The 12301-nt window shown below is 48.2% G+C and overlaps 1 protein-coding gene and 1 long non-coding RNA gene across 7 annotated transcripts in view; one reads left to right on the top strand and one right to left on the bottom strand.

Moving 5' to 3' along the window:
• Nucleotides 1-489: 489 nt before the first annotated feature.
• LOC134740316 (uncharacterized) lies at nucleotides 490-12072 on the bottom strand. Its single transcript, XR_010127701.1, has 3 exons — nucleotides 11476-12072; nucleotides 1085-1206; nucleotides 490-553 (listed from the first exon to the last, which is right to left on the bottom strand). It is a non-coding gene; the product is annotated as an uncharacterized LOC134740316 (long non-coding RNA).
• ATG16L2 (autophagy related 16 like 2) overlaps nucleotides 9053-12301 on the top strand; it is a 31630-nt gene continuing 28381 nt past the window's right edge. For 5 of the 6 annotated variants that reach the window (XM_054440861.2, XM_063672057.1, XM_054440860.2 and 2 more), the window contains exon 1: nucleotides 9053-12243. In XM_054440861.2, the coding sequence (XP_054296836.2) occupies nucleotides 11862-12243 (382 nt within the window). In that variant the 5' untranslated portion in view covers nucleotides 9053-11861. The remainder of the gene's footprint in view (nucleotides 12244-12301) is intronic. The other variant, XM_063672059.1, reaches the window with a different exon arrangement.

Here is a 12301-nt window from a genome sequence, read left to right on the forward strand (position 1 = left end):
TCTCAAACTCCTGGGCTCAGGTGATCCTCCTGCCTTGGCCTCCCAAAGTGTTGGGATTACATGCACGAGCCACCACACCTGGCCTGTTTAGTTTTTAATTCTATTAATATATTAGTTAATTATCATCTTTAGTGGGCTATTGGTTATGGACATAAATAACTAATAAAAAGAAGCATAAAAATAAACCTGCAAATTTGCCTCAAGCTGATTGTTACCAGATTCTTGCATTTATCTGCTCAAAACTCACATCCAGATGTCACTAAGGCTGCAAAACCATGGCTGGAAGGAAAAAAAAGTAGACATGATGATTATATCTCATTTGGTTTTTCATATACCGAGAAGAAAGCCAACCTGCCCCTAAAGGTGTCATTTGTGAAAACTGTTTGCAAACAGCAGTCTGAATGTTTAATCTCATCATTTATAATAGAAACAGAATATGGCCGGTTGAGGTGGTTCATGCTTGCAATCCCAGTGGTTTGGGAGGCCAAGATGGGTGAATTGCTTGAGTTCAGGAATTTGAGACCGATCTGGACAACATGGCAAAAACCTTTCTCTACAAAACAAACAAACAAAAAACAAAACTTAGCAGGGCGTGGTGGCACATGCTTGTGGTCCTAGCTACACAGGAGGCTGAAATGGGAGGATTGCTTGAGCCTGGCGGGTGGAGGTTGCAGTGAGCAGAGATGATGCTACTGCACTCCAGGCTGGGCAACAGAGCAAGGCCCTATCTCTAAATAAATAAATAAATAAATAAATAAATAAAAAGCTTGGTGTGATGGCATGCCCCTCCAGGACCAGCCACTTGGGAGACTGAAGCAGGAGGATCACTAGAGTCCGGGAGGTCACAGCTACAGTGAGCTATGACCACACCACTGCACTCGATCCTGGGTGACAGACAGAGACCCTGTCTCAATTGAAAAACAAAAAGAAGGCCTGGTGTGGTGGCTCACGCCTGTAATCCCAGCACTTTGGGAGGCCGAGGCGGCCAGATCAAAGGTCAGGAGATCGAGACCATCCTGGCCAACATGGTGAAACCCCATCTCTACTAAAAATACAAGAATTAGCTGGACATGGTGGTACGCACCTGTAATCCCAGCTTCTCGGGAGGCTGAGGCAGGAGAATCGCTTGAACCTGGGAGGCAGAGGTTGCAGTGAGCTGAGATCGTGTCACAGCACTCCAGCCAGCCTGGGCGACAGAGCAAGACTCTGTCTCAAAAAAAAAAAAAAAAAAAGAAACAGAATATAACATTAGAAACAAAAATAAACCTGTTGGGTTTTAAGAAGTATTATGAAGTATTTCAGACATATACTTCCAATGTCAGGACACGTAGATCCAGCTCCTTCTTTGAATTGCATCGGATTCTGTCTTATGAATGTACCATGATATCTGTAACCATTCATCCTGTTGCACACTGGAGTGCAACTGCTGGGTCCAAGGATGTGCGTATATATCAGTGTGTAGATGGCCAAATTGTCCTAAGAGATTAAACCGATTTGCACTCCCACCAGCAACGAACAATGGACTCCCTTTCCCTCACGCACTCACCAACTCTGAATATAGCCATGCATCACTTAACAACCAGGATACGAACTGAGAAATGCATCGTTAGGTGATTTCATCCTTGTGTAAACATCATAGTGTACTTACACAAACGGAGGGTATAGCCCACCACACACACCTTGGCTATATGATATAACCTTTTGCTCCCAGGCTATAAACCGGTACAGCATGTACTACACTGAATACTGTAGGCAACTGTAACACAATGGTTTGTATTTGTGTATCTTAACATAGAAAAGGTATAGTAAAAATACAGTCTTATAATCTTATGGGACTGCTGTCTTATCTGCAGTCTGTTGCTGACTAAAACATCCTTATGCAGTGCATGACTGTATCTTGCAATGTCTTAACTTTTGCCAATATGATGAGTAAAAAAATGACCCCTCATTTGTACTTTAACTTACATTATAATTTTTTGTAGATAACTTTTATTTTCCTTTCTTTTTTGGGGGGCATGCAAGATCAGTGAGTTTTCTTTCTCTTCTGATGATGAAAGCCATTGCTCATTTTTATATTGGGTTTACAGTTTGGTTGATTTGTAGAAGTTCTATCTTCTGGATTTTACTACTTTGTTTTTTTTGTTTTTTTTGTTTTTTGAGACAGAGTCTCGCTCTTGTCGCACAGGCTGGAGTGCAGTGGAGCGATCTTGGCTCACTGCAACATTTGCCTCCTGGATTTAAGCAATTCTCCTGCCTCAGCCTCCCAAGTAGCTGGGATTACAGGAGCACACCACCACACCTGGCTAATTTTGTATTTTTAGTAGGGATGGGGTTTCACCATGTTGGCCAGGTTGGTCTCGAATTCCTGACTTCAGGTGATCCACCCACCTGGGCCTCCCAAAGTGCTGGGATTACAGGCGTGAGCCACCGCGCCTGGCCTACTTTGTTTTTGTTTGTTTGTTTTTTGTTTTTGTTTTGAGATGGAGTCTCCCACTGTTACCCAGGCTGGAGTGCAGTGGTGCGATCTCGGCACACTGCAACTTCCGCCTCCTGAGTTCAAGTGATTCTCCTGTCTCAGCCTCCCAAGTAGCTGAGACTACAGGCGTGTGCCACCATGCCTGGCTAATTTTTGTATTTTTAGTAGAGACGGGCTTTCACCATGTTGGCCAGGCTGGTCTTGAACTCCTAAACTCAGGCAATCCACCTGCCTTGGCCTCCTAAAGTGCTGGGATTACAGGTATGAGCCACTGCGCCTGGCCTCCTATGTTGATGCCATTCTTTTCTGAGTGAGGTTTAAAAAAAAAAATTGTGGTAAAACATAAGTAACACAAAAATTGCCTTTTTAACCATACTTTAATTTTTTATTTTTAAGAGTCTGGGTCTCACTCTGTCACCCAGGCTAGAGTACAGTAGTACAGTCATGGCTCACTGCAGACTTGACCTCCTGGGCTCAAGTGATTCTCCTGCTTCAGCCTCTCAAGTAGCTGGGATGACAGGCGCATGCCACCACGCCCCACTAATTTATATATATTTTGTAGATATGGGGTTTTCCTGTGTTGCCCAGGCTGCTCTCAAACTCGTGGGTTCAAGTGATCCACCCACCTCAGCATCCCCAAGTGCTAGAATTATAGGCATGAGCCACCGTGCCTGGCCACTACTATTTCTAAAACTTTTTCATCACCCCAAACAGAAATTCTGTAAACATTAAGCAATATTTCCTCATTCTTCTTTTCCCCCTAACCCCTGGTAACCTCTAGTCTACTTTCTGTCTCCATTAGTCTATTCTATATATTTTATTTTTTTTTTTGAGATGGAGTCTCGCTCTGTTGCCCAGGCTGGAGTGCAATGGCACCATCTCGGCTCACTGCAACCTCCGCCTCCCAGGGTCAAGCAATTCTCCTGTCTCAGCCTCCTGAGTAGCTGGGATTACAGGCGTGCATCACCATGCCTGGCTAATTTTTGTATTTTTCATAGAGACAGGGTTTCACCATGTTGGCCAGGCTGGTCTCGAACTCCTGACCTCATGATCTGCCCACCTCGGCCTCCCAAAGTGCTGGGACCACAGGCGTGAGCCACTATGTCCAGCCTTGTTTTATTTTTATTATTACTATTTTTCAGAGACTGAGTCTCCCTCCATTGCCTAGGCTGGAGTGTAATGGTATGATCTTGGTTTACTGCAACTTCCGCCTCCTGGGTTCAAGCAATTCTCCTGCCTCAACCTCCCTAGTAGCTGGGACTACAGGTGCCTGCCAACACACCTGGCTAATTTTTGTATTTTAAGTAGAGATGGGGTTTCACCATGTTGGCCAGACTGGTCTTGAACTCCTGACCTCAGGTGATCCACCTGCCTTGGCCTCTCAAAGTGTTGGAATAACAGGCATGAGCCACCAAGCCTGGCTATTCTGTATATTTTATGTAAGTGGATTTATAAATCTGTCCTTTTATGTCTAACTTATTTCATTTAGCATGTTTTCAAGTTTCATCCATGTTGTAGTATGTATCAGAATTTCATTCTTTTTTATGGCTGAATAATATTCTATTCTATGTATACACTCATTTTGCTTATCAATTCATCTGTTGATGGACACTTACAATGTTTCCACCTTTTGGATATTGTGAATAATGCTGCTATGAACATGGGTGTATGTCTTACTCTGAGTCCTGAGGCTGGGTAATTTATAAAGAAAAGAGGTTTATTTGATTCACAGTTCTGCAGGTTGTACAAGAAGCACATGCCATTAGCATCTGCTTCTGGTGAGGCCTCAGGCTGCTTCCACTCACTGTGGAAGGTGAAGGGGGGCCAGGGTGTGCAGAGATCACATGACAAGAGGGGAAGCAAGAGAGAGTAAGATGGGAGGGCCAGGCCCTTTTTTTGTTTTTTTCTGAGACAGAGTCTCCCTCTGTCACCCAGACTGGAGTACAGTAGCGTGATCTTGGCTCACTGCAACCTCCGCCTCCTGGGTTCAAGCGATACTCATGCCTCAGCCTCCCAAGTAGCTGGGACTACATGCACTCGCCACCACACCTGGCTGATTTATTTATTTATTTATTTGTATTTTTAGTAGAGATGGGGTGTCACCATGTTGGCCAGGCTGGTCTCGAACTCCTGACCTCAAGTGATCCGCCTGCCTCAGCCTCCCAAAGTGCTGGGATTACAGGAGTGAGCCACTGCTCCGGGCCTCCAGGCCCTTTTTAAACAATCAGTTCTCTGGGAACTGATAAAGTAAGAACTCACCACTCTTGCCCACCCAGGGAGGGCATTATGTCCTCATGAGGTTTCTGCCCCCATGACCCAAGCACCTCCCATTAAGGCCTCTCCAACACTGGGGATCCAATTTCAACATGACATTTGCGGGGGACAAACATCCAAACTATAGCAGCATACAAATATCTGTTCAAGTCCCTGCTTTTGATTCTTTTGATCTTGTGGATATGAACCCAGGAATGGAATTGTTGGATCATATGATGGTTGTACGTTTAACCTTTCGAGAAACTTCCAAACTATTTTCCACATCAGCTGTACCACCAGCCATTCCCACCAGCAATGCATGAGGGTTCTATTTTCTCCACTTCCTCCCTGACACTGTTATTTTATTTTTAAAAAATTACAGCCATCTCAGTAGATATAAAGTGCTATCTCATTGTGGTTTTTTATTTGCACTTCCCTACTGATGATGTTGAGCAATTTTTCACATGCTTATCAGCCATTTGTACATTTTCTTTGAAGAAATGTCTATTTATTTATTTTTGAGACAGCGTCTCAATCCATCGCCCAGGCTGGAGTGCAGTGGTGTGATCTCTGCTCACTGCAACCTCTGCCTCCCGGGTTCAAGCGATTCTCCTGCCTCAGCCTCCTAAGTAGCTGGGACTACAGGCAAGTGCCACCACACCCAGCTAATTTTTGTATTTTTAGTAGATGTGGGGGTTCACTATGTTGGCCAGGAGGGTCTTGAGCTCCTGACCTCAGGTGATCTGCCCGCTTCGGCCTCCCAAAGTGCTGGGATTACAGGCGTGAGCCACCGTGCCTGGCCTGAAGAAATGTCTACTTAAATCCTTTGCTTGGCCAGGTGTGGTGGCTCATATTTTTAGTCTCAGGTTGCTGACGTGGGAGGATTGTTTGAGCCCAGGAGTTTGAGGTTACAATGAGCTATGATTGTGCCATTGCACTCTAGCCTGGAGAGCAGAGTGAAACTCTGTCAAAAAAAAAAGCAAGAAGCAAAGTGTGGAAGTGTGTAAATGCTACGCTTTATGTTTTCTGTGGGTTTTTTTTTTTTTTAGACAAGGTCTCACTCTGTCACCCAGGCTGAGTGCACTGGCATGGTCACAGCTCAATGCAACCTCTGCCTCCTGGGCTCAAATGATCCTCCCACCTCAGCCTCCGGAGTAGCTGGGACTGTAGGCATGTGCCACCATGCCTGGCTAATTTTTGTATTTTTAGAAGAGACAGGGTTTCGCCATGTTGCCCAGGCTAGTCTCAGACTCCTGGGCTCAAGTGATCTGCTCGCCTCAGCCTCCCAAAGGGCAGAGATTACAGGCGTGAGTCACCGTGCCTGGTCCCCTTTGTGTTTTATGTGTTGTATATGCATAAATATTTCTGGAAGTATATACTCTGCAGTGTTAATGGTGATGCTTTTAGAGGAGGAAACTGGGAAAGTGGTGTATGTTAGCCACAGTGATGTATCCACACCCATTTCTCTTTTCCAGGGAATATGGAAAGACTACATTTCTCAACCTTCCTAGTAGATGTGATGTCACCAGTCAGAATTGGGCAGAAGAATGTGTCACTTCAGTCCAAGGCAATTAAGTGTTAGTGTCAATCTTTTCCCTCTCCCCTACCCCAATCTGAGCAGTTGGAATCAAATAACTGAGATTATGGTGATGTCAGAAGGATGCACTCTGGATTTAAGTCACTGCTGGGGGAGGACAGTACACCATCATTGTCTAATGTGGGATGAGTAAGAAATAAGCCTTTGTTGTGTTAAGCGACTGAGATTTGGAGTTTTATTTAGTATCACATGTGGTAGATTAAAGATGGCCAGACATTTTTGACATTCCTTTTTTTTTTTTTTGAGACGGAGTCTCATTCTGTCACCCAGGCTGGAGTGCAATGGTGTGATCTCTGCTCACTGCGACCTCCGCCTCCTGGGTTCAACCGATTCTCCTGCCTCAGCCTCCTGAGTAGCTGGGATTACAGGCGTGCGCCACCACACCCGGCTAATTTTTGTATTTTTAGTAGAGATGGGGTTTCACCATGTTGGTTAGGCTGGTCTCAAACTCCTGACCTCAGATGATCCGCCCGCCTTGACCTCCCAAAGTGCTGGGATTACAGGTGTGAGCCACCGTGCCCGGCTTGACATTCCTTTCATTGAAAGCTGGGGCCTATGTCCCCTCTCCTTTAATCTGGGCTGGTCTGTGACTGCTTTGGTTAATAGAATGCAGAGGAAGTGATGTGTTCTAATTTCAGGGTCAAATCGTAAGAGACTGGCAGCTTTCGTACCGTTGGATGCATGTTTTGGGATGCCTCCCTCTCAGAATCTAGCCATCATGCTCTGAGAAACCTAAGCCATGTGAAGGGACCATATGTAGGTACTTTGGTTTGCAGCTCCGACCCTCTAGCCAATAGATGGCATCTCCTGCCAGCCAAATGAGTGAGCCATCAACAGTAACCCGCCCAGCTGAGTCTTCAGGTAACTCCAGTCCTGGTGTGATCGCAGTCACATAAGCCACTCAAAGTGAGAATCACCAGTTGAGTTCAGCCAACAGTCATGGGCAATATTAGAAATCACTGTACTGCCAGGTGCGGTGGCTCACGCCTGTAATCCTAGCACTTTGGGAGGCTGAGGAGAGCAGATTGCCTGAGCTCAGGAGTTTGAGATCAGCCTGGGCAACGTGGTGAAACCCTGTCTCTACTAAAATACAAAAAATTAGCCAGGTGTAGCAGCGTGTGCCTGTAGTCCCAGCTACTCGGGAGGGTGAGGCAGGAGAATTGCTTGAATCCAGGAGGCAGAGGTTGCAGTGAGCCAAGATCATGCCACTGCACTCCAGACTGGGAGACAGAGCGAGACTCCGTCTCTGGGAAAAAAAAAAAAAAAAAAAAGAAATCATTGTAACCACAGACCAGCCTGTCCTATCCTGATCAATAAGAAGGTGTGAGGCAAACAGGCTCACTTTTGTACTATTTCAATTTTTTGCTATGTGCATGTGATTGGTTTTCCAATTTAAAAAATAGCTACTTTTTTTTTTTTTTTAACTGAGTCTTGCTCTTTCGCCCAGGCTGGAGTGCAACGGCACGATCTCAGCTCACTGCCACTTCTGCCTCCCAGGTTCAAGCGATTCTCCCCCCTCAGCCTCCCAAGTAGCTGGGATTATAGGCACCTGCCACCACTCCTGGCTAATTTTTGTATTTTTAGTAGAGACGTGGTTTCACTATGTTGGCTAGGCTGGTCTCGAACTCCTGACCTCAGGTGATCCACCGCCTCAGACTCCCAAAGTGCTGGGATTACAGGCGTGAGCCACTATACCCAGCCAAAATATAGCTACATTTTTTATTTCAAAACTTCTAAGCATTGGACCATGCAAACTGTTTGGTTTTTTCTTTTTGATACACAGCAACAGCAATTTATTTACTGATTACCTACTCAGTTGGTGCTAAGCCCGGTTCTAGACGCTGGAGACACAGCCTAGATCAAGATTGACTTGGTCCTGGCTTTCCTGAAGTTCCCAGCCTGGTAGAAGAGACATAATAAACAACTAGCAAACACAGAAATGTGATTCTTTCTGGGAGTATTAGGTGCTCTGAAAGGAAGAACAAGGGTGATGTGATAGACGCTGATTGGGATGGGAGCTTTTTCAGATTGGATGACAGGAAAGGTCTTCTGAAATTCAGCTGGTATGTAGGAGCTAGCCCCTAAAAGTTGTGGAGGAAGAGCACTAGGAGGGGGGTGCAGCCAGGGCAACGCCTCCAAGGTGGGGCTAAGCTTGGCAGTGGGATTTCAGTGCAGTGAATAAGGCTAAAGAGTAGGAAGAGGTAAGATCAGTGATGTGGGCAGGGGCCAGATCAAGCAGGGCCTTGAAAGCCATGGTAAAGGGTTTGGTATTTGCTTTGACTATGCTGGAGAGCCTTTCAAGGGTTTTAAGCAAGAGGAACTTGAGATGATTTAAGGTTTTTGTTTTTGTTTTTGAGATAGAGTCTTGTTCTGTTGCTCAGGCTGGACTGCAGTGGAGCAATCTCGGCTCACTGAAACCTCTGCCTCCTGGGTTCAAGTGATTCTCCTGCCTCAGCCTCCTGAGTAGCTGGGATTACAGGCATGCGCCACCACGCCTGGATAATTTTTGTATTTTTAGTAGAGATGGGGTTTCTCCATGTTGGTCAGGCTGGTCTCAAAGTTCCGACCTCAGGTGATCCGCCCACCTTGGCCTTCCAAAGTGCTGGGATTACAGGCGTGAGCCACCATGCCCGGCCTGATTTAAGGTTTTGAACAATCACTCTGGCTTCTGGGAGATGCCTAACCCAGGTGCACTTTTTGTTTTGTTTTGTTTTGTTTTTGAGATGGAGTCTCGCTCTGTCACCAGGCTGGAGTGCAGAGGTGCGATCTCAGCTCATTGCAACCTCTGCCTCCCGGATTCAAGCAATTCTCTGCCTTAGCCTCCTGAGTAGTTGGGATTACAGGCGCCCACCACCAAGCCTGGCTTTTTTTGGGTATTTTTAGTAGAGATGGGGTTTCACTATACTGGCCAGGCTGGTCTTGAACTCCTGACCTTGTGATCCACCTGCCTTGGCCTCCCAAAGTGCTGGGATTACAGGTGTGAGCCACTGCGCCCGGCCTCCCAGGCGCAAGCTTTAAATTACATTTTAAGTACTTTAGGGCCAGGTGTAGTAGCTCATGCCTGTAATGCTAGCACTTGAGAGGCCAAGGCAGGAGGATTGCTTGAGCCCAGGAGTTAGAGACCAGCCTGGGCAACATAGTGAGACCTTGTCTTTACAGAAAATTTTAAAATGAGCTGGGTGGCTGGGCACGGTGACTCACGCCTGTAGTCCCAGCACTTTGGGAGGCTGGGGCAGGTGGATCACTTGAGGTCAGGAGCTGGAGATCAGCCTGGCCAACATGGTGAAACCCTGTCTCTCCTAAAAGTACAAAAATTAGCTGGGTGTGGTGACGCATGCCTGTAATCCCACCTATTCGGAAGGCGGATGCATGAGAATCGCTTGAACCCGGGAGGAGGAGGTTGCAATGAGCCGAGACTGTGCCACTGCACTCCAGCCTGGGTGACAGAGACTCTGTCTCAAAAAAAAAAAAAAAAACAAAAAAAAAATATCAGGTATAGTGGCATGTGCCTGTAGTCTCAGCTACTCGGGAGACTGAGGTGGAAGGATCATTTAATCCCAGGAGGATGAGGCTGCAGTAAGCCATGACTGGGCCACTGCACTCCAGCCTGGGCAACAGAGAGAGACCCTGTCTCAAAAACAAAACAGAACAAAAAAGTGAAGTACATTAGGTCCCCAGATCATGCTATAACTTTTTTTTATATTTATTGGTCAAATCATATTTCTCTTACATAAATAATTTGAGATACGTTAAACAGCAAGTTAAATGTAAAAAGCAGAAATTCATCTCCATATATTATGTTATCTAAAATTTTATTTCAAGTGATCTTTATAATACAATCTTTCATATTCTAAAAATAGAACATGAATATTTTTAGTCAAAGTCAATCACTTCTTTATCACATACTACTCAAAAATGACAATTTATTTAACATTTCCTAGGTGTATTTTGTGAGTTAAAAAAGGATTAGGAAACCCTGCCCCAATATGACTCCTTACCTGAGAGAAACAGCATCTCTGCACCTCACAGCCAGGCCAAGCCCTGTTAATATACTCTCCCATGCACACAGCCAGAGTTCCTTATTTATATAGTGTCTCCAAGCACCCAAGAGTCCGCCAGTTCTAAAGGGAATTCATCACTGTCATCAGCTGGCCCTGGGTCTCCATGGGTACTGTGCCTGTCTCCTGGGCATGCCTTTTGCTGAACGTTACCACCCATCTTCAACACAAATACTCCTTCAAGAGACAGGCCAGGCCTGGGTTGGGGCTAGAGGTACAGAGACATCTGGGACCCAGGTCCTGCCCTAAGGGGCACCGCACAGATTACAGGATGGTGTGATAACTGGTGACAGTTATAACTCGAACTCAACTGGGGCTAGTGTCTGAGAAGCTTGAACTCAGTGTAGGGGCAGGAAAGTACTCCTGGAGGAGGTGACGCATGATTAGGAGCCAGGGCCCCTAGAGGCGACGGTGTTCCAAACATCAGGCTCGGCCTGTGCAAAGGCCATGGGCGTCTAAGACAATGACATGTGGGGGACTGAGCCCAGCTCACTGGAAGCAAAGCAGGCTACACTGACCTGGGGGCGTCTAGGCCTTCGCTGCTTTCTACGTCCTCTGACCCATCCCCATCAGAATCTCAACAGACTCGTCACCTCCAGGGCCTGCACTGCTCTCCCATCGTTGCCCAATTTCTCTCGTTCCCTAGGGATGTTCAGGTCTGCCAGCACTCAGATGGCAGGGCCTGCTGGCATGCCCCAGGGTGAGGCTGTGGCCAGCGAGTCCCTCCTTTCGTCTCACAGTAGCCTGAGCCTGCAGAGCTGGCTCTCTAGCACCTAGCTAGAGACGGTTTGACCACAGTTCCCTGCGACCCATGATTCACTTTCGAGGGTACCCACAAGAGATGTGTCTGCTCTTCCAGACGCCGCCCAATGGGGTGAAGCGTCTGGCCCTGAGTCAGGATGCTGGGGTGCTGGCCGTCTCAGCTACCCACTCCTTTGCAACCCCAGGCAAGCAAGCCCGTTCTCTCCTCCCGGCCAGGGGCTTTCTAGATGAAATCAGCTGAACCCCTTTACTCTCAGGGACCTAAAATTTCGGCGACCATGTGGAGCCGTAAACCCTTCTGCCTCCTGTCCTCCCAGCCCCGCACCCACCTGGCGTTTTCGTGTCACGGAACCTCTGCACGTGCTCTTCTCGAGGCCTAGAGTCCCTCTCTCTCCCTCTGGCCAACTCCTATTTCATCCCTCACAGACCCAACTCGAACGCCATCATCCCCGGAAAGCGGGGATTCCTCCCTTCAGTCTCTGCTTCCTTATCTTGCCGTCCTGCTCAGTGTACGCGCAGAGCCCGGGGCTGAGGGCCTCTGGGTCCCTGGCTGGGCGCGCGGCCAGGAGCGCGGCGGCGTGGGGAGCATCAGCGGCTCTCGGACTCTGCCCGGGCGCGACGGGGTTAAGAGACCCGGGCCTTGAGGGCCCCGCCTCCGGAGCGCTCTACCCGCGTGGGGGAAGCCGTCCCGGAGGCTCCGACCTCGCTCCTGCTTATGACCCTTGCAGCCACAGGAGCCCCCACTAAGGTGAACATTTCGGACGGGGCCCCGGCGGTTCAGACCCGGAGGCGGCTCCTCCCGGAGACGGCTCCTCCCGGCGTCGGCCTTCGGTCCTCCCCGCCAAAGCCCTCTTGGGACAAGCCGGGGATTCCCCACCGCCGCCCGCCCCCTGGCGTCATGGAGTTCCCGCGAGGCCCCGCCCCGGCCTGGCGCCGTCCTGGGCGGGAGGAACGCGCCGCGAGACTGGAGAGCGCGGCCATGGCGGGACCGGGCGTCCCCGGTGCCCCCGCAGCCCGCTGGAAACGCCACATCGTGCGGCAGCTGCGGCTTCGGGACCGTACGCAAAAGGCGCTTTTCCTGGAGCTGGTGCCGGCCTGTGAGTGCGCCCCGGTGCTGAGAGGATGGCGGCTGAGGGGACGCGGCTACGGGGGCGG

This window comes from Pongo pygmaeus, chromosome 9, assembly GCF_028885625.2.
Source record: "Pongo pygmaeus isolate AG05252 chromosome 9, NHGRI_mPonPyg2-v2.0_pri, whole genome shotgun sequence".
NCBI classification, from domain to species: Eukaryota; Metazoa; Chordata; class Mammalia; order Primates; family Hominidae; genus Pongo; species Pongo pygmaeus.